At 43.5% G+C, this 27,390-nt stretch overlaps 1 protein-coding gene across 6 annotated transcripts in view; it reads left to right on the top strand.

The window, feature by feature from the left end:
* Window positions 1-1,404: 1,404 nt before the first annotated feature.
* Window positions 1,405-27,390, top strand: part of CSF1R (colony stimulating factor 1 receptor) — a 59,606-nt gene continuing 33,620 nt past the window's right edge. The window contains exons 1-3 of one of the 6 annotated variants that reach the window (XM_060765430.2): window positions 1,405-2,010; window positions 9,723-9,846; window positions 13,416-13,554. In XM_060765430.2, coding sequence (XP_060621413.2) covers window positions 13,509-13,554 — 46 coding nt within the window. In that variant the 5' untranslated portion in view covers window positions 1,405-2,010; window positions 9,723-9,846; window positions 13,416-13,508. Of the gene's footprint in view, window positions 2,011-9,722; window positions 9,847-13,273; window positions 13,555-27,390 lie in introns of all 6 variants that reach the window. The other 5 variants (XM_067463672.1, XM_060765432.2, XM_060765433.2 and 2 more) reach the window with 5 other exon arrangements.

The raw sequence follows: 27,390 nt of genomic DNA on the forward strand, positions 1-27,390 counted from the left end.
GAACTCGAGGTGTGAAGGTGAAGTATCTCCAGGGGGAGGTTAGGCCTACATATTTCAGATGGCAATTGGATAGAGGCCACATTGATTTTATTCTGCACATTTGCCATTTCTTTTTTTGAAAAATTAACCAGTGGATTTTTTTAATTACTGTAAAGATATGGGCATTACTTCACACAAATACTGTTCCATGGTGATAATATCAAGTGGGGAATGGTAACAGTACAAAAAGGGTAACCTGAATGAAATGCTACCTACTGCTGTTAAGAGATACCATATTGACTTTATAAGAAACATAATGTTAAAGTAGGGAAAAACAGAATAGATCTATTGGCTTAATGGTCCAGACACATGTTAAATAATTATAATTATCTGGCTAAAGTTCACTGTAAGATCTACCCACTGAGACTGTGTTGCACACTGGAATAGGTTTTTGTGTGTAGCCTTTGTCAGCAGCTTGTGCATGCAGCTGTAAAATAGATCCAAATCTCTCCTGGCACACTAGCAGGATTCAAGCTCCTCTTGCACTCCTCAAGGTCCCCCTCCTGATCCAGTGCTGAAGGGGGTGGAGTGCATTTCAGGCACTTGTCACAAGGTGGTACCAGATAGATAAAGGGAAGGTTTATTAGAGGTGAGCCAAATGAATATGTTTCTTATTGCTTTACATCGGATAGGTGCATTTCTGAAGCACTCAAAGAGGAGATGTTTGCAGAGGACAATTAGACTGATTCCTGAATTACATTTGCAAATTTGAGTCACACTGTGTGTGAAAAGTGTGCACATACACAAATAAAAGTGGTGAGGAAGTGATGTCCATATTCTCACCTGTACATCCCACTACCCTCTGCTTGATGTGTACCAGATCCAAGAGGCTCACAACATTCCAGGCCTCCAAAGCAACTTGCACGAGTCAACTTAGTTTTCATGGCAGAATCATCATGCACCCAGTTCTCTTGAACTTGAGGTTGGCGTATTCACCCCTAACCCAGGTTCTTGCCTCCTAGCAGACCCATAGAGATTCTTCCCTACTTGCAGTGCTCTCTGAATGGGAAAACAAGACCCCATGATGTTTTTCTCCCATTTGAATTCTTCCCTAAACCACCATGGGGGCAAAAATGTGTTTTGAACAAAGGTACCAAAGATTTAGCATTATCCTAGGTTTACAAATGTATGTTAAGACTCATTAAACCATGTTTATATCAGTGAAATACTATTTTATTCTGTAAACTTGCCATATGTATTTTTAAAGAATGTTTTTTAAAGAATTAAAAGAGCTTCTTTTTGAAACCTAGTGCCTCTTCTGTTTCTGGAAATGTGGGTTAAGGCTTCCCTTCAGTTTCTCTGTACTGAACAGGGTTCCCAGCATCAAGCAGAAGAATGTTAATATGCTTAGTGTAACTCCACAGCTTAGGACAATCTTAGCTGTGGTACCAAGGAGAGAGGGGGCACACGTAGAGCTATGCCAAAGAGTGCAATGGGAGTCGGAAGGGACAAATAGAAGAGTATTTTTTAAATATTGAGCAGAGTCATTGGGTTGTACAAAAGAAGGTAAGTGAAAAGAATGGGTTGTAGGTGCCATTTGGCTGTATGAGAAGAAATGAAGCCGCACAAGTTTCCCAAAAGCAGGTGTGGAGTTTCTAAAAAGCAGGTGCTGGGTGTGCTTTCCTACATCCCTGGAAATGTGATCCCTGGCCAAATAACACCTCCTTCAAGCTCTGGGACTCTTCTGATGTCTGGACCTCCACCAGAGTCAAATCAGCACTGAAGATGAGAATGGAAATTATATCCTGTAGCCATAAATTATGAATGCTGGTTTGAACATGATTTTTAAAAAATTCTATGTGGAAAGAGAGTGATGCAAACTGTGCCTCTTCTTCATTAACATCAAAGTTGGGTTGAAGCTCTTCCGAATCCATGAACACAGACTGCAACATCCACACATCTGATAGTGTCAGGGAGCACTCTACGCATCTCCATTGGCCTAGTTGCACCTAATCTTCCAGCAGCGAAAAGGTGAGAGATGCAACATTTTGTGCATATTTCACATCCAAAATTAAGGCTCAAGATGCTGTCCTCGTCTGACCTGCTCTTGGGTTGGGATAACTTGGAAATCATTATAATCCCATGATTTCTGGGAATGGGTGGGGAAACAAATATATGTATTGATTTATGTGTTTTTTCTGGTTTTCCATATATATTGATTTAATCTCCAAATGATCAACTAGACTCAATATTCATCTAAAACTTTATCCCTAGCAAGAGGCAAAAGCCTTAAATGTTCTCTAAAAATATCTTGGAGGCCATTATTCCCATTTCCAAAACATTTATTTACTTTTAAGCAAGAAACATGCATGTCTTCTCCAAAAATAACTTGGCATCTTGTTGTCTGGAATATCTTCCAAATCCAGATTCAAACTGAATTGTTGCAAATTTTTGAATGCATTCTGCATACAGTAGAGTCTCACTTATCCAACCTTCACTCATCCAACATTCTGTATTATCCAACACAGTCTGCTTCCCACCCGGAATAATGTCCAGGGTGGGAGAAAGAAAGAACTCTTGTCTGTTTTCGTGCTAAAATCATAAATACAGTTATTACTACATAATATTTCTGTGTATTGAACTCTTTTTCTGTTGATTTGTTGTAAAACATGTTGTTTTGGTGCTTAATTTGTAAAATCATAATGTAATTTGATGTTCAATAGGCTTGTTCCTATTCAACATTTTCACTTATCCAACACCAGTCCGTTTATGTTAGATAAGCAAGACTCTACTGTATATGAAAAGGTAAAGGTTTCCCCTGACATTAAGTCTAGTCGTGTCCAACTCTGGGGTGTGGTGCTCATCTCCATTTCTAAGCTAAAGTGCCGGTGTTGTCCGTAGACACCTCCAAGTTCATGTGGCTGGCATGACTGCATGAAGCACCATAACCTTTCTGAAGAAGCGGTACCTATCGATCTATTCATATTTGCATGTTTTCAAACTGCTAGGTTGGCAGAAGCTGGGCCTAACAGTGAGAGCTTATCCTGCCCCCTGGATTCAAATTGCCAACCTTTCAGTCAGCAAGTTCAGCAGCTCAGCGGTTTAACTGCTGTGTCACCAGGGGCCTCCTTTTCTAATACACACACACGCCTTTTAAAAAGTATAACCCAGCCCCCACATTGGAATGCCTACTCCTGAGAAACTGTCCCAAAACTTGCATTGTGGTCATTTGGGTGTAAGATGAAAACGTAAAAGACAATCTCTAGGCTGTTTATTGTTCAACTTTTAAAAGTGATTGCTTTTCTGGTCTTGAATTGCTGCTAATATTTATATGCAGTTTAGCTTGGTTTAATTTTAAACCTTTTTGGTGCTTCCATAATATTTTTAAAACATATAATTTTTATAGTTTTAAGTTGTCTGTGGTGAACTGCTGAAACAACCAAATTATTCAGGAAAATTATTTGGCCTTGTAAAATGGTAGTTTTAATGCAGAAGTTTTAATGCTTCCACGTGAAAATGTATAGTTGTCTGCTTCATGTGAATAATCTGGTCCCAAGCATTCCGTTCTTAAAAAGGGAAGAAAAAATAAGTTGAAAGTTTCAAAACCCCTTGCCTTTTTCAATCAGTCTTTTGGCAACATATTGTGGGTTTCCCCCCTCCCTTTTACTTCTGTTCTCAGCATTGAAATGTTATTCAAAAATGAAAGGACCCACCACTTATTTGCTATTAAACTTGCAAGTACATTGTAACTCTAAAATTGTCACTTGCAAATAGTTATAACACTTATTGACATGTTAATGTTTACAAAAAAAGTGACTAAAATGGCAATATTTTGAGGAGCAACATTTTGCAATGACAATGAAACATGGCTCACTCTGTAAATATTGCTTCACCAATAGCACTCACATTTAAAAATGTTAAGAAATAATACCTCCGTCTTCTTTAATTTTGAAAAAACAACAGTAAATTTTAATGAATAGCAATGTTACTTTTGATGTATGGATTCCATTCCTACATCTGGATTGTAGGCTCCTTAACTGATTCTAAATTGATCAAGGATTCATATGCATGTGTAGAATGAGAAAAGAGGCCTCCGCAGAAGTATCTGAAATTTATTATAAAGCTGTTCTACCTTGTAAACCTTGGCCCCATGTACACTGACTATTCAATGCATATACTCCTGTTCAAAGCAGATAATCTGGAATCAGATACTGGGATACATGACATCCAGTAGATCCAGCCTTAGGTCATTTCTACACTGACTTATATCCCAGGATTATCTGCTTTAAACTGAATTATATGAGGACTCTTCTACACATGCTCTAAAACCCAGAAGTAACTGCATTAAAGGGGGCAGTAGCTAAATGAAGTTTAATCAAAGTGTGGGAGGGATCAGGTTAAGATCTAAAAAATACGTGTTTAAAAAGTGCACTTAAAGCTCGATTCAGCCCAAAAAAGTGCACCTTTGCATGATTGTATATCTTGGTAGTCATGCAAAATATGTGCTTTCCTTCCCACTCCAGCACACATGTACTTTTTAAACACCCAAAACAGCTGATCAGAGTGTCAAACGGACACACTGGTGGTTCCAAGGAAGCATAAATAGAGAACAATTAGAACTCTTTGAAACTCTTTATTTTACACTTTATAATCTTAAACAGAGGTTGAACTAAGAATTGGGGGAAGAGAGAAATCCAACTGAAGATTTTTAAAAAATCTTGATCTGCTATAGAGAAAGGTTGTGAGGATGGTGGGGGGCCACTTCCAGGGACTGACTGATCTGTGTATGAACCTGCTGTCAGGTCCCAGGATTTTTTGACTCAGTTATAAAACGCGGATTTTGACACTGTCTGGAAGTGCCCTGAGTTTCCATTTACAGATAATCTGGGATAAGGAGATAATCTGGGATCAGAGCATTGGATATTGGGGCAGTGTGGAAGGGGCCAGATTCTTTGTAATTTTGCAAAAAAAAACTCCAGGGTTTTTTTTTTATATGCAGCCCTCTAGATGGAATCACTTTATTTTGCAGTTGGACAGGGGAAGGAGTTAGTAGTTGACAGAACAAGGAAGTCATCATTCCTACAGGCACGTGGTTCTTTACTGAGTTGTATTTTTATTTTTCAGAATGTGTATGTGCATGTGTGTGCAGATACTTGTGTATCAGTATATCAAAATTAGCACACCCCACTTAACAATAGTAAGTATATCAAAATTAGTACACCCACTTAACAATTGGCACACCCCACTTAACAATTCTGCCTACTATAGGCACCCAGATAAAGGGCATGACTGCAATGACTTCACTTCACTTAGGTGATCCCTCATTGGACGAGTAGGATAGTCTTCCAGAATCAGTATTCTGCAATGACACTCTCCGTCATATTCAACGGAATATTGCAAATAACCATACTGATGCAGACTGTGGCCAGGAAATCAGAAGACGCTTACTTCTTGGGAGGAGAGCAATGTCCAGTCTCGATAAAATAGTAAAGAGTAGAGACATCAGACTGGAAACAAAGATCCGCATAGTCAAAGCCATGGTATTCCCTGTAGTAACCTATGGATGTGAGAGCTGGACCTTAGGGAAGGCTGAGCGAAGGAAGATAGATGCTTTTGAGCTGTGGTGTTGGAGGAAAGTGCTGAGAGTGCCTTGGACTGCGAGAAGATCCAACCAGTCCATCCTCCAGGAAATAAAGCCAGACTGCTCATTGGAGGGAAGGATACTAGAGACAAAGTTGAAGTACTTTGGCCACATCATGAGGAGACAGGAAAGCCTAGAGAAGATAATTATGCTGGGGAAAGTGGAAGGCAAAAGGAAGAGGGGCCGACCAAGGGCAAGATGGATGGATGGCATCCTTGAAGCGACTGGACTGACCTTGAAGGAGCTGGGGGTGGTGACGGCCGACAGGGAGCTCTGGCATGGACTGGTCCATGAGGTCATGAAGAGTCGGAGACGACTGAACGACTGAACAACAACAAGCATACTGAAGTTTCCCTTTAACTGATAGCTTGATATGGCCCATATTGGATGCAAATCAGTTGCAGCCAAGATGAAGAAAGGGGCTGGGCAACCTTTTCGTTACAGTCCTAGACTTGATTCATATGGGAAAGCTGAGCTGTGGCAGTCATGGCTGGTAATTTTTGTCTATCAACACTCAGTAGGAGTTGAGTCAACAAGCAGGAAAAATAATCATCTCTTTCCCATCAAAGAAAAAAGTCTGTTTTATGAGCAGCTAGCCTCCTCCTTGTTTATGCTCAGGCCTTTTGTGCGAAGGAAAGAACTGAACAAACTCTATGTGGTGGCAGCAAAATCTTAGGTGTTTGGGAATAAAAACTAAAACCTCTAGTTGGAGTTGCATCTATGGCCTGAAAGGGAAGGCTGACAGGAGAAAGCTGATGAACTTCATGCTTCAACAGTGTTCATACAAGTCTCAGGCCCTGCACTTTGTTGATCCCAGAGAGCAATGTGGGATAGGAGCAATGCAATGTGGGATAGGAGCAATGCAATGTGGGATAGGAGCAAGGAAGAATATTGTGTGGCTATGACCCCTTCTACACTGCCATGTAAAATCCAGATTATCTGCTTTGCACTGGGTTATATGGCATTGTAGACTCATAAAATCCAGTTCAAATCAGGTAATGGGGGTTATCTGCATTCATAATCTGGATTATATGACAGTGTAGAAGGGGCCTAAATATGGAGCCCCCAGTGGCTCCATATTAAATCCCTGTGCCGGCAGGACTGAAAACCGACAGGTTGCAGGTTCGAATCCGGGGAGAGGTGGATGAGCTCCCTCTATCAGCTCCAGCTCCTCATGCGGGGACATGAGAGAAGCCTCCCACAAGGATGATAAAAACATCAAATCATCCGGGTGTCCCCTGGGCAACGTCCTTGCAGACAGCCAATTCTCTCACATCAGAAGTGACTTGTAGTTTCTCAAGTTGCTCCTGACACGACAAAAATTAAAAAGGAGCCTAAATCGGAGCATCTGCAAAATATCACAAAACGAGTAATACCAAGGCCCTTTCCACACTACTGCATAAACTCCACATTGAACTGGATTATATGGTAGTGTGTACTCAGATAATCCAGTTCAAAACAGATATTGTGGGTTATCTGCCTTGATATTCTGGGTTATATGACTGTGTGGAAAGGCCCTAAGTAAAAAGCCCTCTTTTCCCCCCTAAGAGCAGAATATATGTGAATGATAGAAGATGAAGGGTACATCCACACTGTATAATTAAGGCTATTTGACAGCACTTTAGGTGTCATGGCTCAATGCTATGAAATCCTGGGATTTGTAGCTTGGTAAGGCTTCCAGCCCTATTTGGCAGAGAAGACCTTGTCAAATTACAATTTGCTAGCATTCATTTTTCACTGTAAATGGATCCTATGTCTTCTTCAAAGACCAGGATACTTTGGTACCTATGAAAACCTCTTAAATACTTACAATACTTTAAATATAATTCGCTATCTGATTTGAGAGATTTTCATAGGTAAGAGTTACTTTTGAGATACACTACTGAATGTAGTGCTGCTTCCCATATGCAAAAGATTATTTTTGTTAAGCATACTTTAAAAACATTGGTTCGGTTTTTGAAAATCAGAAGTACATTTTTGCAAGTCTTACAGTTAAAGTTTTGGGCTTGTTGTCTGTCTGGTGCCTTTCTGCAGTGAGCATCTTTGTGGAGAGAAACAACCGAGAGGCCACTGAGAGACAGTTTCCTCTCCCAGCAGATGATTTAGTACTTGTTCCTTCCTTCGAGTGAGTCAAGTTCCCTTTGAGTTGGCATTTGTTCTTGGAAAAATAAAGAAATAGAGAAATAAATGGTTTTTTTAATTCCCCTTTGGTTAAAAACACAAGTGATCAAGACTTTTGAGCAGTAATATGACCAGCCTAGATTATTGTTTTCTTAATTGCATATCAAATAAATTACTGAAAGTTTTAAACCTCATAAATCACTCACTAAACCACATTTCATAGTTCACAAACAATTAAATAAATCAATACAGGCAGTCCCCAAGTTACGAACAAGATAGGTTCTGTAGGTTTGTTCTTAAGTTGAAAGCTTCAGTGTAGACACCTTTTCCCCATAATAACTCTTTCAGAGTGAATTTCCCTTCAAAGGAGTAGATTTCTCTCACTTCCTGTTGCCTTAAGCTCATTCTTAACTATGAGTCAGTTGTAAGTCGGATATTTCTAACTCAAGGACTGCCTGCACTTTATAGTTTTCACACAACCTTACCATCACACACATTATTCATTTTGTGAATTTTTCTTAGCTTAACTGCTTTATTCACACCTGTATCTCTATGATACATTTTCCACAGTCTACACAAGCAACTCCTTCAATAAGCTTCCATTTGCTCTCTCCCCTTGTCTTTTCCCAGCTTCTTCTTTCCTCAGGGAGGAGAGCATGGGAGCAGGGTATCAGTATCATCATCATAATCACTTTGTTTATCTTGTGCCATTGCATTGTCCTTCACTTGCTTTTTCTACCCCATCACTCACTCACTAAGGCAGCATGCCTGGAATCAGCGTAAAGTCTGGATTGCACTGTGTATACCATTGTTATCCGTCATCACTATTCATTAGTCAAGCTACAGCTGACTACTGGCTAGACATGCTCTGATTTGGAGCATATCAACAATGGATATTGAAACAACTCCCACTAGGGTGGCTATTTTTTTTCACCATGGTGGCACAACGGGTTAAACCATTGAGCTGCTGAACTTGCTGATCAGTAGATTGATGGTTCTAATCTGTGGAACAGAATGAGCTCCCTCTGTTAGCCCCAGCTTCTGCCAACCTAGCAGTTTGAAAACATGCAAATGTGAGTAGATCAATAGGTACCACCTCGGCAAGAAGATAAACGGCACTCCATGTAATCATGCCAGCCACGTGGACTAGGAGGTGCCTCGGCTTAGAAATGGAGATGAGCACCACCCCTCTGAGCCAGAGATGAGAACCACCCTTCAGAGCAGGAAGTGGAAGCCTTTACCTTTATCTGTGTTTTGTTGTTTCCAGGCATTGAATGTTTGCCTTTGTGTTTATGCATGCTCTAATTTGCCCTGAGTCCCCTTGGAGAGATAGGGCAGAATACAAATAAAGTGTTATTGATAATAATAATAATAATAATAATAATAATAATAATAATAATATAAGCATTTGAGTCCCAAGCTTTTAAGTTATTTGAATGGGCTATGCAGCTGTTTTATGACTGTTGGGATGTTTTCTGCCGACCTACTTCCAGTTACCTTTCCAACCTCTGCATTTTGAAATCGACTGCAATTTCCAAATAGGCTTCAAAGTCAGCCTCACATATAATGCAATTGAGTAATTCAAATGAGATTCTACTGGAGTGTGGATCAACATGGTGATGTTATCTTTGGCTGTCATGGATGGTGAAACAGGAAGGCCCTGCATACCGCTGTGGACATGTGGCATTCCAATGACAATGTCAGATGTACTAGCACCATCAAACTTTAAAATAGGGCACCATATTCCAAATCATCCGATCTATCCAATTATAATACTCCCATAATCTATGCTTCCATCATAGCTGGATTGTTTGAGTTTACTGGCCACCGTTCACTATTTCCACATTCTAAATTTGATAAAAAGGAGAAATAGAGCTGGGTGAAGTGGTGACATCTCACCTTGGATGTCTACTTGACATTTGAAAAGGGTGGATATAAATTAAATCAAACCATTTATTAACGGGTTTATTGATTTTTGCAGATCTTAAACAGAACAACAATTGTGACCCAGCAACATTTTTGCAAATGGCTTTCTAAGGGAGAATGATCTTACTTAAACAGTTAGCCATATTTTCAATTCCAGAAAGGGAAGATCAGTCATCTAGGTAATTAATCTATTTTTATGTCAGAATTTCTGTCCTATACAACCATGTTTGGAATAAACAGAAGCCTTGCAGCTAAATCTTTTGCAGATTTTGGTTGTGGGGTGGGTGGAGCTGGGGCTGCCACATGGCTCTGTGATCAGTTCTCCTCTTCCCAGCCAACTCTACCCATGAGGAGGCTGGGGGGCAAGTGCATGGATCACCAGCCAGTGACATTTGAACCCATGTGCCAACCAAAGTGAAAACTAGGTTTACACTCCTGTCAGATTGGGGGTACAAAGGTGCCTCCCAGGAGTGCCCTGTTTATGCAACTCCCCATGAATCCAGGAGTCTTCCTCATATACCATATTCTGAGGTGAACAAGCAGCAGGTGGTCAAAGGTGCCTCAGTGGTAGAATCTATTATGATTCATTTGGAAAATAACCCCCATAATCTGGATGTAATGTATGCCCTCAAATTATTGCATTAAAAAATATAGGATCCACAAAACAGCACCAGTTATTGTGCTCATGCATAGCTAGATTATGGCCCATGTGAAAAACAAAACACACAGGGTTATTCTGAAGTACAGATACTTCTGTCCTTTTACTTCTCATTTTCATCTGCTGATGAATCAAAATTCATTGAGGAAGGTGAAGGAGAGTTCGTTGCCTATGTTTTCATGCTCTGCTTGCTGTGTGTTGTCCCTGGTTTTTACCTAAGATATGTCAACAAACTATATCATAACTTATTTATTTTTGATGCCATACAATACTACATTATTAAAAATCATAAGAACACAAGAAGAACCCTGAATCAGACCAAAGGCAGAGCTAACACATCTTGAATTTTATTACTGACCATAGATCCATCTCTGCTTTTCATACAGAATGTATCCCACTCTTTAACTCCTTTGCATCACATTTCCATTATGATTCTTATATCAAGGAGTCTAATTTCCCGATTTTGTCTTGAAGAACTAGTATGTAAAGATCCCTCTCCAAATGTTTCTGGTGTATACACTGCATGTGTTCTCCTTTTGAACAGCCATTATTCCTTTCTCTGCAAGCAATGCATAGTTCTATCCTATCCCCATTTGGATTATGAGAAACATTTTCATCTTCCTTCTACCAGCGTTTCTTATATTATGCCAATGGTCAGCTTCTATTAGCTCTTTTGCACTGCCCATTTCAACATGTTTCTGAGTACTGTAGACTTTCAAATCCACATCATCTCATCAATGTATTGAGCCTCTTCAGTTCTGCCTGACTAGCTTGCTCTTAATATAAAACAGGCAGAATTTCAAAGAAATTGAAAAACTTAGAGCCCTTGAATTTTAGGTTTCGGTATACTGATTTAAATTTGGCTCCTAGGACAGCATGCCATTGGTGCCAATGTGTACCATAACTGTGTTCAACACACCCTTTGCCAATCTATCTAGATGAACCATGACATATTCTGTAACATGTAATCACAAAAGACACAAAGCCATCTCCCAGTAGTTTTGCAGTGATTTCTCTGTTCTAGAAAGCTGCTCGCCCGGCCATATTGCAAGGTAGGAAAACATATTCTAACCCCATTGGAGCTGGTTGTGTATATTCACCCATTTGAAGGTCACATTGTCTGTGGATGCTAGCACCCTCTAAGTATGTCTTGAACTTTCCCAGATTAAAACATTTCCATGTCTGTTATGTGGTCTCAGTTCCTTAATGTCCAAGTAAATGGAAACCAGGGTTTAATTCCCCGCTTAGCCATGAAAATCTACTGGGTGACCCTGGGCAAGCCACACACTCTCAGTCCCAGGAAAAAAACACATGATAGGGTCATGTTAAGGTTGCCATAAGCCAGGCACACAACAATAACAACAAAGAAATGTTTAGTGAGCATGTATAGTATTGCAGACTAAATATTTGATATACTCTCCCCATTTCCTCAAAAATCAGGACTATTAGATTTTATGGATCAAATTGATGACACCTTAATAAGTGTGAAGGCTGGAAGCAGAACTCCTAACTTATGTACAATGATTTAAAACCACAGACACTTTAACAAATCAATACATATGTTGTTATACACCTTCAAATCAACTCTGACCTATAGTGACCCTGTCACAGGGTTTTCTTGGCAAGATTTATTTAGAGGATTACTCTCATTGACTATCAGGTGGAAAAAATTGGACTTGTCCAACATTGTGGGGTTCCATATCTGAGTGGGAATTTGAACCCTAATTCCCTGGAATCCTAGTCCAACATTCAAACCATCATACCACACACAATAGACGTTTTCTCTCTGATAATGGGAGGAAGAAGACAATAAGAAAAGTTTCTATCTCTGTTGCAAGATACCCATATATTTGGTGCCAGGCTTCCTAAGAATGAATAGAAAGGAAGAAAATAGAGATAGAGGATAATGATGAAGTTATTTGATCCTATGCTGAAAATAAACTAAAATGTAAATAATATCCTCTCGCAAAGCCATTAAGTTTGAAAACCCATCCATGGAGTCTTTGTACATACTTATTTCATTGCATAATATTAGCCATAGCATATTAGTTGCACCTCCCTTTTTGGGTTGCCAAAATGGTATATTCTTGTTTTCATCGCATATTAGGTGCACATGCAGTTGATGGGTGCGACTATTATACAAGGGGACAAGACTCCTTAGCTCTGAGAGGAGAGGTGGGCAAATGGATGAACCTCTCTGGATGGTGACCACCATCCAGAGAGTAACAAGGCCCCTCTTGGCTGCTGCAATGGAGTGGGGCCTTGTAACTCTCTCTCTCTCTCTCTCTCTCTCTCTCTCTCTCTCTGATGGGTAGGTGATCCTTCATCACCTGCACATCTGCCAGCAAGAGCACTGGGATCTCCCTTGGCTGGCAGCAGCCTAAGAATACCTCATAGTTCTCCTGCAGATGACTTTGCAGCTAAAGGGTTTCCTTCATCTGTCAATCGAGGGAAGCCTTGTAGCTGCGAAATTATTTCCCTGCATAATAGTAGCAAAAGGGGGGGAAATGTGACTATTATGCGATGAAATACACTAAGTCTAGATTGTGTGTTCTCCTATAAAAGTGATTTGATCCAGTGAAAGATTCCAGAGAGGTTTTACAGAAACTATTGTCCTCCAGTGAATACATACCTTACTAGTTTTCAGAATCCATGAATAGATGGAGGTTGAAAAGCAAGCTGTAGACATGATTCTACATATCTGCACCCTCACCTCATGACTCCCTTACATATGTCACTTAGCAAAATCCTGATTGGTATTGTTCTGCATGAATGATTTTTTAAAATTTTGAATAAAGAACCAAGCTCTTGTGGACATGGATAGGTCTGAGAGGGGTCCTTTCAATGAAGGAACTGCTTTCTTCTCCCCAGCATTGCAGGAGAAGCTTGGCTTTTTTTGTTTTGTTTTTTAATTACACACACTCACTTACACACTCTTCTTTTTCTAGCTAAACTAGGAATTTCCTAACATGTGGTCATCCTTAAAAAGGAGAAGTTTTCTTCCCCAAAGCAGCAAACAGATCCAGCAGATGCATGGCTGAAGAAAGCGTAGCAGACCTTTCTACTTCACCCACCTTTTTCTTCTTAAAGCAGACCATTTGGACCAAGGAGGCACTGGCATTTTTCTAAGACCGTGGCAGCACACCTGGCTGGTGTGGGCTGGACACCTTCACTCCACGGACAATGAGCCCAGCTGTCTGGATGCTTCTTTTGGGAACCATTTCCCAGGGTATGTCTGCTTTTTTGCCAATCACACCCAAACAATAGCAGCTCATGTGGGAGCTGGAGAATAGTTAGACAAACCAATTTTCTGATTTTACATATATTTATTTAGTTACTGTTAGACTTTTGAAGAGTCAGGTGTTGTTTATTTTTCTATTTCATTACAATTCCCAGAAACACCTAGTCAACTGTGCTGGTTTAAGATTGTTATGAGTTATAGTCCAAAAAGGTAACTTTTCCCAACTCAGAAGGCATGGGGTGGAGGGGAGAGGCAATGTTTCTGAATTGTCTCTCCATGACTTTTTATAGTGTGTTGGATTCAGGTTCTGTCTACCATTAGTGTAAAGGTTTTCGCACACAGAATTTTCCCCCACTCAGTTTTTGGGACTCACTCTCTCCACTGCATAGCAACTTAACTTACCCTTGATATTAGAGCCTTCTGACCATTTCTGTGGGACGAAGGTCCTGCCATGGGAAAGATTAATTGAATATGGAATGATTACATGCTCAAATCAAGAATTCTATTTGTTAAAAGAAATCATATGATTCTTACTCAACCTTTTGCCTTTTCTCCAGTTACAAGGGAAACTATTATTTGCCCTCTTACCATTTGTCATAAGAGACTGCTACTCTTGCGTGGCCATACCAGGCCCTTGTATGGACAAATGAACAATGTATTGACCATTGAAGTTTGGGGTAGTTTAGAAAAGCAAATTTTAGAAATTTTCACATTTTTAACAGAAGGCCAGACTAACTCAACCTAGATTGTCTTGTAAAGTGAAATGACACTTCATTGTTGGATGAGAGATGAAGTCTACATTCTAGTGAATGAACTGTTATGATACTAACCCAGAGCTGTCTAGACAAGTCAAAAGATTCTGGCTTCACCATGAAGGGAAACCTGGTTGTTTTCAAGATGCACAGCTATTTCCAGTGAAGGTTTGTGGGTTTTGCCCAGTTTGCCCTACTTTAGGCAAAGATTAGGGTATACTTCAGAGTTGCCTACAGCTGCAAGGCAGTCTAGACAGTTAAATCAGGTCTGATTTGGTCAGATCCACTGTCCAAATGGGACTCCAATGCCATTACTATTTCCCTGCACTTGTTAGCACAGGGAAAGGGGATTAACTGTGTCATCACCTGTAGACAACAGCGACAGATTGGGCATGAATGTCCCGGCTCATATCTACACCAACTTAAACTGCCCAGGACATAACCAGTTATTGTTTTTTGATGTTGTTTTGTTTTAATTTTAAAATAGTAAATATTGGAGACATACTCAAGGACAGACTCAGAAAAACTATATTGAAAATATAGGGCGTTTGCCACCGCTGCTAACTTCTCTGGCACTTACGCCCCTTCCCTACCCTCTATGCCGCACCTTAGTGAATACTGAGACTCAGTTTCAGGCACCTACTGCACTTTAAATCTTGCACTTTATGTACGTGCCCTACAGAATATAGTGTTGTCAACCGAGTGGTTACTGCTGTCTGTATCGCATTTAAGACTCTTGCACTCTCGCACTTTACAAACTGTCTAACGGGTGCGGCTGAAATGTCCTCACCATCTGTAGCTATTATCATCCATGTGGCCCCCCACCCCCCTGTTAATACTATCTCTGTTACTAGTAGTTAGCGGAGAGGCCAGGGGGGGAGGTGGGCTGGAGCCCAATGGAGCCGAGAGGAGGGAGGAAGGAGAGAAAGGATGTTGGCAGGACCCAACAAAGCACACAGCTGAGGAAGCAGGAATCAGGTCCTTGATATTAGATCGCGGCATGGAGGGAGGGAGGAGTTCCACTAGCCGTGGGGCCCCCATAGAGGTCGTGGTGGGAAGGAGGAGATGCGGAAGAAGGAGACCTCGAATTCGGCCTAATTCGGACCACCTATCTAAATTAATAACTCCCAACCGGTCTCCTAAGGTAAATTGGTGTAGCCAGGTGAGCGGGCCCTCGGGATTGAAGGTGGTGCTGCTGAACGCCAGATCTGTCAGCGGAAAAACGACCTGGATCCAGGACTTAATCCTGGAGGAGCGGGCAGATCTGGCGTGCATTACGGAGACCTGGTTGGATGAAGCTGGAGGGGTAAACCTGACCCAGCTTTGTCCTCCAGGCTTCTCCGTACAGCACCAACCTAGATCCGGAGGACGGGGAGGCGGTGTCGCAGTGGTCTATAGAGATTCCATCCATCTAACCAGGAGCCCCATCCCGCAGACCACAAATTTTGAATGCGTCCACCTGAGGGTGGGTGACCGGGACAGAATAGGGATTCTGCTAGTGTACCGTCCACCTCGCTGCACTACAGTCTCCCTACCTGAGCTAGCGGGGGTGGTCTCGAGCCTGGCGGTGGAGTCCCAACGGCTTCTTGTGCTGGGGGACTTCAACATCCACGCCGAGGCAACCCTCACAGATGCGGCTCAGGACTTCATGTCCGCCATGGCAACCATGGGGCTGTCCCAACGAATAACTGGCCCCACCCACTGTGCTGGACACACATTGGACTTGGTTTTCTGCCAGGGATGGGAGCAGGGTGGCGGTGTGGAGGAGTTGTCCATCTCTCCGTTGCCATGGTCCGACCACTTCCTGATTAGATTTAGGCTCACTGCGCCCCCTAACCTCCGCAAGGGTGGAGGACCCATTAGGATGGTCCGCCCCAGGAGGCTAATGGATCCGAATGGATTCCTGACGGCTCTTGGGGAGTTTCCCGCCACCGCGGCAGGTGATCATGTCGAGGCCTTAGTCGCTCTCTGGAATGGGGAGATGACCAGGGCTATTGACAAGATCGCTCCGGAACGTCCCCTCTCGAGTAACCGAGCTAAACCAGCTCCTTGGTTTACTGAGGAGCTGGCAGCGATGAAGCGAAGGAAGAGGGTTCTAGAGAGCGTGTGGCGCTCAGACCCAAGCGAGTCAAACCGAACACGGTTTGTGTCCTTTTTAAGGGCATACGCCGCGGCAATAAAAGCCGCAAAGAAAACTTTCTTTGCGGCCACTATTGCGTCTGCAAAAAACCGTCCGGCGGAGCTGTTTCGGGTTGTCAGAGGTCTTTTAACTCCCTCCACTTCAGGTGGGAGCCCTGACAATTCGACAGCGCGCTGTGAAGCATTTGCTCGGTTCTTCGCAGACAAAGTCGCTTTGATCCGCTCTGGGCTGGACGCCACATTAGATGCAGTCTCTGTGGATGTGACACAAGCACCTGCTTGTCCGATTTTGTTGGATTCTTTTCAGTTTGTGAAACCCGAGGATGTGGACAAGATACTTGGAGGAATGAGACCCACCACGTCCATCCTAGACCCCTGCCCATCCTGGCTTCTGAAGGAGGCCAGAGGGGGATTGGCCGAGTGGGTAACGGTGGTGGTTAACGCCTCCCTTCGGGAGGGCAAGATTCCAGCGAGCCTAAAACAGGCTGTTATAAAGCCGCTGTTGAAGAAACCATCACTTGACCCCACTAAATTGGACAACTTTCGGCCTGTTTCCAATCTTCCCTTCTTGGGCAAAGTCATGGAAAGCGTGGTGGCCTCACAACTCCAGGTATTCTTGGGAGACACGGATTATCTAGATCCGGCACAGTCTGGTTTCAGACCGGGACATGGTACCGAGACGGTCTTGGTCGCCTTAGTGGATGATCTGCGCCGGGAGCTAGACAGGGGGAGTGTGTCCCTGTTGGTGCTCTTGGACCTCTCAGCGGCCTTCGATACCGTCGACCACGGTATTCTTCTGGGGCGCCTTGCAGAGATGGGTCTTGGGGGCACTGCTCTGCAGTGGCTCCGGTCATTTCTGGAGGGTCGTACTCAGAAGGTGTTGCTGGGGGACACCTGTTCAGCGCCACGGCCGTTGACCTGTGGCGTTCCTCAGGGTTCCATCTTGTCCCCCTTGCTGTTTAACATCTACATGAAGCCGCTGGGTGAGATCATCCGGAGTTTCGGGGTACGGTGTCACCTGTACGCAGATGATGTCCAACTCTGTCACTCCTTCCCACCTGCTACTAAGGAGGCCGTCGAAGTCCTGAACCGGTGCCTGGCCGCTGTAATGGTCTGGATGAGGGCGAACAAACTGAAACTAAATCCAGACAAGACAGAGGTACTCCTGGTCAGTCGCAAGGCCGAACAGGGTATAGGGTTACAGCCTGTGCTGGACGGGGTCGCACTCCCCTTGAAGGCGCAGGTTCGCAGCTTGGGTGTGACCCTGGACTCATCGTTGAGCCTGGACCCCCAGGTTTCAGCGGTGACCAGGGGAGCATTTGCACAGCTTAGGCTCGTGCGCCAGCTGCGACCGTACCTTCGGAAGTCTGACTTGGCCACGGTGGTACACGCTTTGGTCACATCCCGCCTCGACTACTGCAACGCTCTCTACGTGGGGCTGCCCTTGAAGACGGCCCGGAAGCTGCAGCTAGTCCAACGCGCGGCAGCCATGTTGTTAACGGGAGCAGGACGCAGAGAGCATACAACGCCCCTGCTGTCCCAGCTCCACTGGCTGCCGATTCGCTACCGGGCCCAATTTAAGGTGCTGGTGTTATCCTACAAAGCCCTAAACGGTTCCGGCCCAAAATACCTTGCAGACCGCATCTCGGCCTACGAGCCCACGAGGGCCTTGAGATCATCCGGGGAGGCCCTTCTCTCGGTCCCGCCTGCCTCACAGGCACGTCTGGCGGGGACGAGAGAGCGGGCCTTCTCGGTGGTGGCCCCCCGGCTGTGGAACTCCCTCCCTGCTGATGTCAGACAGGCCCCCTCCCTCATGGCCTTTCGTAAGGGCCTGAAGACCTGGCTCTTCGAGCAGGCCTTTAACTAAGTGCTATGCTACGGGTAATGACAACCGGATTGAACTACGACGACGAGATTGGCTATGATTCCATAAATATGACGCAGCGGATTTTTAGTATAAGTTGATGTATGTATTGTGATGTTAATTGTTGTTTGATCCTTTTGTAAAGTGTCCTTTGTACTGTACGCCGCCGCGAGTCGCCCTAGGGCTGAGAGCGGCGGCTAACAAATGCAAGAAATAAATAAATAAATAAATAAATACCTACCTACCTCTCTACCCCCTCTCTATACTTTTTGAGGTGAGAAATTGTTAATCTATTTCAACTAAAAAGGAACATGAAATTCTGTAGAATTCTAAAGGCTAGTCCATTTAATTTGGCATAAGCTTTAATGGACCATGAACAACTTTCCCTAATGCCTCTCATGAAATGCCTGAAGTCCAAAAAATATGCCAAATCAAAATATCAGTATTTAAGAGGTCACAAAACATTTTGTTGTTGCTTAAAAAAACAAAATAGAGAAAACCCTGATAGATTTCCAGTAAATGGAATGGTTTTGCTGTTCCCAAAGATTTTAATTTTTCTTGAACAGAGCAATAAATGCCCTTCCCCTTCTCCAAGTTAAGAAACGTCTTCTTGCATTTCTCCTTAATAGCAGTCACTTTTCCTGGGCCTATTCCACTATTTTTAAAGGATAGTTTTTAAATTTCAACTTCTGCAAATGGAAGACTACATCCAGTGATAGATTGCACAATGCCATGTATTTATTTAGTATTCATCCACCCACAGTGCATAATATGGGTGGGGACATCAAAGGGGGGGTTGCTCTAGTCTAGATCAACTAAGATGGAAAACCACACCTTTGTAGAGACATACATTAATTTTGACTTAGCCTCTGGAAGCAAGCGCAGGACAAAAAAGTTACAAGCCTGACTGTCATGGCTCTGATGGGAGAAAAAAGGCCTCAGATTATAACTGATGGCCACTGTTAGGCAATGTGGCAGTGATGAAAAGCCAGTAGCCAGTGTTTACTGGGAGAACTAAGGAAGTGGGAAAGGAACAGTATTGGGGATTATGAGACATTTTGTGTGAAAATTGGTTCTGGTCATTGGAAATGGTAGCAGAGATATCAGAAAAAATTATACCTATGTTTAAGGAACTTATTTGCTTATTCTGTTTATACCATGCTTTTCTCCTATGATGGGATCTAAAGGAACTTTTAAAAAGTTACATTCTTAATGGTGCCTCATATCTAAAAGATCGATTTTGTATAATCAAACAATGTAAATATAGTTGAATACTACCATGTGTTTATTTGTTTGTATATCTTTATACAATCACATGTGGCAATTAAATATTTAAAAATACAATGGTCAGCCCACACCCGATTCTAGGTGGCAAATGGAAGATCTTCCACTTTTGTTGATGTGTCCAGTTTCTAAACAGACAAGATGAATATGATTGTAAAGATCTGTCATTCCTTCCCAGCCTGACCCTGGCTGTCTCAACTCTTCCTCAAATGTATTTGGAACTATCTATGCTTGGACCAAGGTCAAATTAGTAAATTGGCTCATTTCAGCTTCTTCAGTTCCTATCCTATGACAACCAGAGGTCTCTCATGTGCCATCATGTTCCAAGGGAAACTGTGCAAAATCTTCCCATCCAAGAGGTCACTTCATGAAACAGCTGCAGAAACACAGTGGCAGGGATTGTGGAATTGGAGAAGGGATCTCATTGACCATCTACTCTGATCCTTCTGTCCTATGTAGATAAAAACACAATACCCCCTACAGATTGCTCTAAGTCAGTGGTTCTCAAACTGTGGGTCCCCAGATGTTTTGGCCTACAGCTCCCAGAAATCCCGGGCAGTTTACCAGTTGTTAGGATTTCTGGGAGTTGAAGGCCAAAACATCTGGGGATACACAGGTTGAGTAGCGCTACTCAAAGTGAAGCTTTTCAGTGAGCCCAGTGAGGGTATGATATGTTTGCACTCTGATATGTCCTTCTCCCTGTTTTTCCAGATTGTGAGAACATGTCTACAAATAAGTTCTAGTTGGTGCTGTGTATGACTTTTATTACTATCATGTGACCAACAGACTAGATAGAGGTTGCATATGCAGAAGCTAGATTAAGCAACAGTAGTGTGGTCCTGACCCAATTTAAACTTTAATACTCACTGCACTGTTGGGGTTTTTTTATTCCCATCTTGGCACTGAAAATGTCCTAAAGATTGTAAATGTATGTGTGAGTTGCAGGAGGGAGATTGACTACATCTCTCCCACTTGTGACCATGGAAGCAGCTTTCTAGGATGCAGTGACAGCATTCCCCAACTAAGCTGATCCCTCCTCAACTCTTGTTCAAAACAATCCAACTAGAATAAGAAAGAAAATTCTGACAGTTTCTGGTTAGGATGTGTGTGACAGAGAAGGGGCAAAGCATTATCTAATAATCACATCCCACCAGAATGGCATTCACCCACTCACCACAGTGGACAACAATATATCTACTACAATATGACATAGGCACCTGCAAGGCACACTCAACTTTTTAAAATCCCCATAATGTGCTTACCTAATTTCATCCCACAACACTGGGGAACATCAGAATGAAAGATGTCCACATTCCTGTCTGTGCCTTTGGTGTTCAATAAGTGTTGGTCAAAGAAAAACAAATGATTGGAAGGCTCCAATGCTGCAATGCTAGAAATTTGGGATCAAAAGAGAAATTTCAAAGAGGGAAGGGAAACTTCATTGTACAACCTCCCCATAGCTACAGCCTGGGCCAAGCTTAAGTGCCAGTGAATCACCCTACGGTGCTGCATCAGACCCTGTTCTCCACTCTACCTGACTGATCAACCCGAGTTTTTTTCACTGTGGAGATGTGCGGTCTAGACTTACAACCTTATCACAAAGGCCAATTAAAGTGTCTCGCTTTGCCTAGCTCTGGAGAGGAAAGAGAGGGGCAGCGGGGCAAATCCCTCACTCCACACGCTTCTTCCATCACATGCGGAAAGCGTTGCCATTCTGGAGGGAACTGTGGAAAACCTCCCATGTTGTGAAGGAAGCGTCCAAGGTTTCTTCCACTCTGGTTGGGTGCGGGGCCTCTGCTATCACACACTGTCATATGATGGCTGATGTGGGGCTCCATCCCCAAAACATGCTGGAAGCATCCTAAGATGCTGAATTTAGGATTGTGATGAGGTTGTTAGTTCTAAATAGTAAAGTCACAGAGGTAGTGATGAAATAAAGAGTAAAGAAACATAATGATATTTGCTTCCAAGATATGGAATTTTGTGACAGAAAGACATGGGGAGACAAATGAGATGTCATAAGCTGAGCAATTCTCAAGTCATGTATAGTCATGAAAATACAAGCACCTAGTTAGTAGCTAGGATGGTTTCAGTTCCGGCTATGTTTCAGATGAAACCACCTCTGAGTATTCCTTGATTAAGAAACCCTTATGAAATTCATGGGGTCACTAGAGGTTGACAGGTAATTTGAAGACATGCATGTACTCCAAAGGAAATAGCAAAGTTTTGTACAACTCTACAGGACCGGCCCAGCTTTGTGTGCATGTCTGTGCCCAATTATATGAGTGTTTGTGTGCTATTGTGCATGTGAAGTACACAGTTGCCAGTAAATAGTTGCATGCAACCTAGGTGTGGTTTTTCCAGCAAGCATTTCCACTTCAAAGGAGTGTTAATTTCCCAACAATCACACTTGTAAAATCAAATGGGTAGGAAAGTATATCTTCCTCATATATTTGCTGTGTGGCATTTGGATTGTGATTGCGCAAGTGTGGTGGGTTGTGCTCATGAACAGCAACCACAAATGTTCCCTTACAAGTCTTGTGAAATGTTATGTACTTTATGTAGATATATATATATTTAAAATCAATTTCTGTTTTATTACTTTTTTGATAGTCGCTTATTTCTTTTTTTTCTGAAGTGAATCCTGGCCAGCAGTTCCTGTTCTTTATACAGCAGTTAAGTCTCAATTTGATTTATTTTAGTTTAGTAGCTTTGGCATAGTTTTCTAGAACAACAGAAGATTTGTAAAATTTCTTCAATTAGTTGATCCATAAAAGTGGACAAACTTTCCTAAAAATATTTAGTTCACTGTTGCTGATTTTCATATGATATGCACAACCATTGTGTACCATTGTTGTGTTCTAGGACCTTGTCACACACACCGCCAGTATCGCTGCAGATCACTGCAGATTGAGGTGATCCTGGCAGTGTCCACCCAGCGGGCGTGGGGACCTGTTGCCCTGTGCCCTGTACCATCCCGTCTTCCCCCCACCTCATCACATGGGAGGAAGTGGGAGGAAGCAAGCTCATTCCCTTGATTTCAAGGGAAAGATGGGAAGTCTTCCGTCTTTTTCTGCTGGCTTATTTTCGGTAGCAGCAGGGGTGTTTTTTTTTTCAGTTTTGCCATGGAGCCCCCCCCCCCCCGAAGTACTTTTCAAGGATGTGATGGAAGCTGTCAGTCTCCATGACCACATTTGCAAAAACCTGTCATCGTCCCCAAAACTTTGCTTTACATTGAATTATTTTACCATGATCTGCCACTACAAATTGTTAATGAAAGATTGTTAAGATAATATATTATTGGTTTTGTTCAATGCTCTTTTGCTAATTCCAGTTTTATTATCCAGTGCTCATAATAGGGAGGCTTGCTTACTTACTTAGGTGATCCCTCATGGCCTGAGGATGATGGTCACCCAAGTATGGTGTTTTGGCAGTGGGTTCGTAGGTGGCCGTGGAGCCCTATTCTTGATCTGCATGTTCTCCCGCAGTGAAGACATCGGTTTCCAGATAGAAGACGGTTCCGGTCAGGGTTGGCTTGACGCGCCTTTCTCATCATTGTGAAATGATCACAACACCAAGCAGCCAAGATCAGACCAGGGAAATTATAGGAACAGTTGTTCTCTTTCAAGTATTTTGCCCCAACCTCATTGCATGTGTGGCTTCAAGTCATTTCGGACTTATGGCATTCCAGAGGCAAACCTTTCATTGGATTTTCTGGGGCTGAGGGTGTGTGAGACTTCCTCAAGTTCACTCAGCTGGTTTCCATAATAATGGAACCCAGGTCTCCAGGGTCATAGTCCAAAGCTCAAACCACTACACCACACTGGCTCACCCCATCTTTATGTCCATTTACAAAATTCTTAATCCCTTCTTAATCCCAAATGGCCATGAACTTAAAAGACAGACAGAAAGCTACCTTAAACCAACCAATCACTTAACTCTCTATTCCTGTATTTTCTACTCTATGCTGACTGGCGGTGGTTCTCTGGGCTTTTCCGAGCAGAATCTGGGGATGCTAGGAACTGAATTTGAGGCTGTCTCCATGCAAAGCAGAGCTACAACCCCTCATTCCAAAAGAGATTTTGCTCAGAGAGTGATGTGTTAAGGACCACTGAAACAGGTTCAGCTAGTGTTTTCCTCTGTATTATACAGATAGCAGTGTATAAAGTGATTGCCAAATACCATTGGTCACTAGGGTCATCAGCATTGACTCATCTCTCCAGCAGTACATTTCTTTTAGCTTTTTTTAATGGCTGAGCAAATATTGGTAACAAACTGTTCTGCTGCTATCGTTCTTATGGTATTTAAGAAAATATTTAAGATATTTAAGAAAATATAATAACAATATTATAGTGAATATTTCAATCAACGCAGCCTCTGAGAAAGAAACTTCTTTTTATAAAAAGTCTATTTATGCCTCCTCAGCCTCTATTTTGTTCCTTGTCATCTGTCTAGCTTAACGTTGTTTAGCAGCATCAGCAGTGGGAACATAGGAAAGGAGAGCTGGAGAGACAGATTTTTTGATGTCTGCCAGCAGCAGGCCTGCATTATGAAATGCAATAAAACTTAACCTAGGGAAAATTATATTTTTACGATGCCTGTCTGCAATAGGCAAAGTAAACAGCAGCTGACCCCCAGATTCCCTTACTTACCATAGGCAAACTAAGACAAAGGGAAGGAGTAGGGGGAGATTTATTTATTTATTTATTTATTTATTTATTTATAACATTTCTACCCCACCTTCTCCAACCCAGAGATGACTCAAGGCAGCTTTACAACCAGGCTTTTGTCAACAGTAATCGCTCTCTAAACATTGGCTAATTGAATTTAGAAGACAGGTGGGAGATGGTAAAGAAAAAGTCATTCCTGGATGCATTTAGCAAGATAACTTCAAGTGGTTTCTAGATGTTTTTAAATGTTTTCGATCACTTATGCAAGGCTCACCTGACTTGTTTGTTTCATCCACATGTGCATATTGGCAAAATTGTTCAAAATAATTTGATCTCTAACGACGGTTCCTACCGTCCCAAAAAGTGGTGATCAGGCCCCTTCAGCCGAGGTTTTTCAGAGCTACTTTGCAGACAAGATCTCGCTACTTCGCCAGGACCTCCCCGCCACAATTGATACAGCGAGAGAACTTGAGACTCCGTGGCCACTTGCTGGGCCCATCCTCGACCGGTTCATCCCGCTGGACGCAGGGGCTGTCTATAGGCTCATAGCTGCAGCTAGACCGACCATTTGCTCCCTCGATCCGTGTCCCTCTTTGTTGGTGAAATCCTGCTTGGAGGGATTACGCGACCCTCTGTTGAAGATTATAAACAGCTCCCTTGAGCAAGGAGTTTTTCCAGAGGGTTTAAAAGAGGCGGTGGTCTCTCCCCTGCTGAAGAAACCAGACTTAGATTGTTCGGTTCCCTCCAGTTACCGCCCAGTTTCGAATCTCTTGTTCCTGGGCAAGGTCATTGAGAGGGCAGCAGCGGAGCAGTTGCAGCAATTCCTAGACGACACAGCCAGACTAGATCCTTTCCAGTCCGGCTTCCGTGTGGGGCATGGGACAGAGACTGTGCTGGTCTCCATCACAGATCACCTTCGATGCCAGCTTGACCAGGGTGGGTCAGCGCTGCTTGTGTTATTGGATCTCACAGCAGCATTTGACACAGTCAACCACAATCTTTTGACCCACCACCTTGCTGTTGCTGGAGTCAGGGGGACAGCTTTAAACTGGCTGTCCTCCTTTCTTCACAACCGTGGACAGCGAGTGGAGAGGGGAGGCCTGGTCTCTGAGAGGTCCCCTCTATCTTGTGGGGTTCCTCAGGGGGCCATTATCTCCCCTCTGTTATTTAACATCTATATGCGACCACTTGCTCAGCTGGTTCGAGGTTTTGGGCTTGAGTGTTATCAGTACGCCGATGACACTCAGCTGGTGCTGAAGATGGAAGGCCGACCGGACTCTGTACCCAATTGTTTCCATCAGTGCCTCGAAGCTGTTACTGGATGGTTGCGTGCCAGCAGGTTGAGGGTGAATCCAGCGAAGACGGAGGTCCTATGGCTGGGTCGACCGGTCAGTGGGGACAACCAGCTGCCTACCCTGGATGGAGAAGCGCTACACCCGTCATCACTGGTAAAGAGTCTGGGAGTCCTTTTGGACCCTCTGCTGACGATGGAGGCCCAGGTGTCCGCCGTTAGCAGAACCGCCTTCTTTCATCTGCGGCAGGCTAGACGGCTGGCCCCCTACCTATCCAGGGATGACCTAGCTACGGTGATCCAGGCCACCGTCATCTCAAGACTGGACTACTGTAATGCCCTCTACATTGGCCTTCCTCTGTTGGTGATCCGGAAGCTCAAGTTGGTACAAAATGCAGCTGCTCGGCTTCAAGCCCAAAACCTTGAACCTATGTTGTTTAACATTTACCTGAAGCCGTTGGGAGAGATCATCCGGAGTTTTGGGGTACGATGTCATCTGTACGCAGATGATGTCCAACTCTATCACTCTTTTCCACCTACCACTAAGGAGGCTGTTCAGGTCATGAACCGGTGCTTGGCCTCTGTCTCGGACTGGATGAGGGACAACAGATTGAAACTAAATCCAGACAAGACAGAGGTACTCCTGGTCAGTCGTAAGACCGAACAGGGTATGGGGTTACAGCCTGTGCTAGACGGGGTCACACTCCCCCTAAAAGCTCAGGTACGCAGTCTGGGAGTTCTCCTGGATTCATCGCTGAGCCTGGAACCCCAGGTCTCAGCGGTGGTCAGGGGAGCTTTCGCACAATTAAAACTTGTGCGCCAGCTGCATCCGTACCTTGGGAGGGCTGACTTGGCCACGGTAGTACACGCTTTGGTTACATCCCGCTTAGATTACTGCAATGCTCTCTACGTGGGGTTGCCTTTGAAGACTGCCCGGAAGCTGCAGCAAGTCCAACGCGCGGCAGCCAGATTACTAACGGGGGCTGGGTACAGGGAGCACACCACTCCGCTGTTACGACAGCTCCACTGGCTGCCAATTAGCTTCTGAGCACAATTCAAAGTGCTGGCGTTGACCTATAAAGCCCTAAACAACTCCTGCCCTGTTTACCTCTCCGAACGTATTCTCCCCTACGAACCATCAAGATTACTAAGATCATCTGGAGAGGCCCTGCTCTCGGTCCCACCAGCCTCGCAAGCGCGCCTGGTGGGGACGAGGGACAGGGCCTTCTCGGTGGTGGCCCCGCGACTCTGGAACTCTCTCCCTCTGGAGACCAGAACCGCCCCATCCATCCTAACATTTAGGAAATGGGTGAAGACGTGGCTCTGGAGTCAGGCCTTCGAGGAATGAGACAACACCATAGGACTCTGGGTGGAAGTGGATATAGATCCATCTTAATAGGACGACTGACCACTGTAGTTTTATATTTAGTGTATTTTAAAGTTGATGTGTAATTTTGTGATATATGATATTTTAATGAATGTATATGTTTTTATGGCTGTAAACCGGGCTGAGTCCCTCAATGAGGTTGAGAAGCTCGGTATACAAAACTGTGAAATAAATAAATAAATAAATAAATTCTTGCGGGAATTCCGATGAGATGCCACATAACCCCAATCTTACTACAGCTGCTCAATTGGTTACCAATTGAGCACTGGATCACTTTCAAAGTGATGGTACTCACCTTTAAGGCCTTGCATGGTCTGGGGCCGATGTATCTGAGGGACCGCCTCACCCCCTACCAACCCCAGAGATCCCTCCGTTCTGTGGACCAAGATCTATTGGAAGTCCCCAGTGTCAAGACCTTGCGTCTAACAGCAACCAGA

The sequence above is a fragment of the Anolis sagrei genome, chromosome 2, assembly GCF_037176765.1.
Source record: "Anolis sagrei isolate rAnoSag1 chromosome 2, rAnoSag1.mat, whole genome shotgun sequence".
In the NCBI taxonomy this organism is placed as follows: domain Eukaryota; kingdom Metazoa; phylum Chordata; class Lepidosauria; order Squamata; family Dactyloidae; genus Anolis; species Anolis sagrei.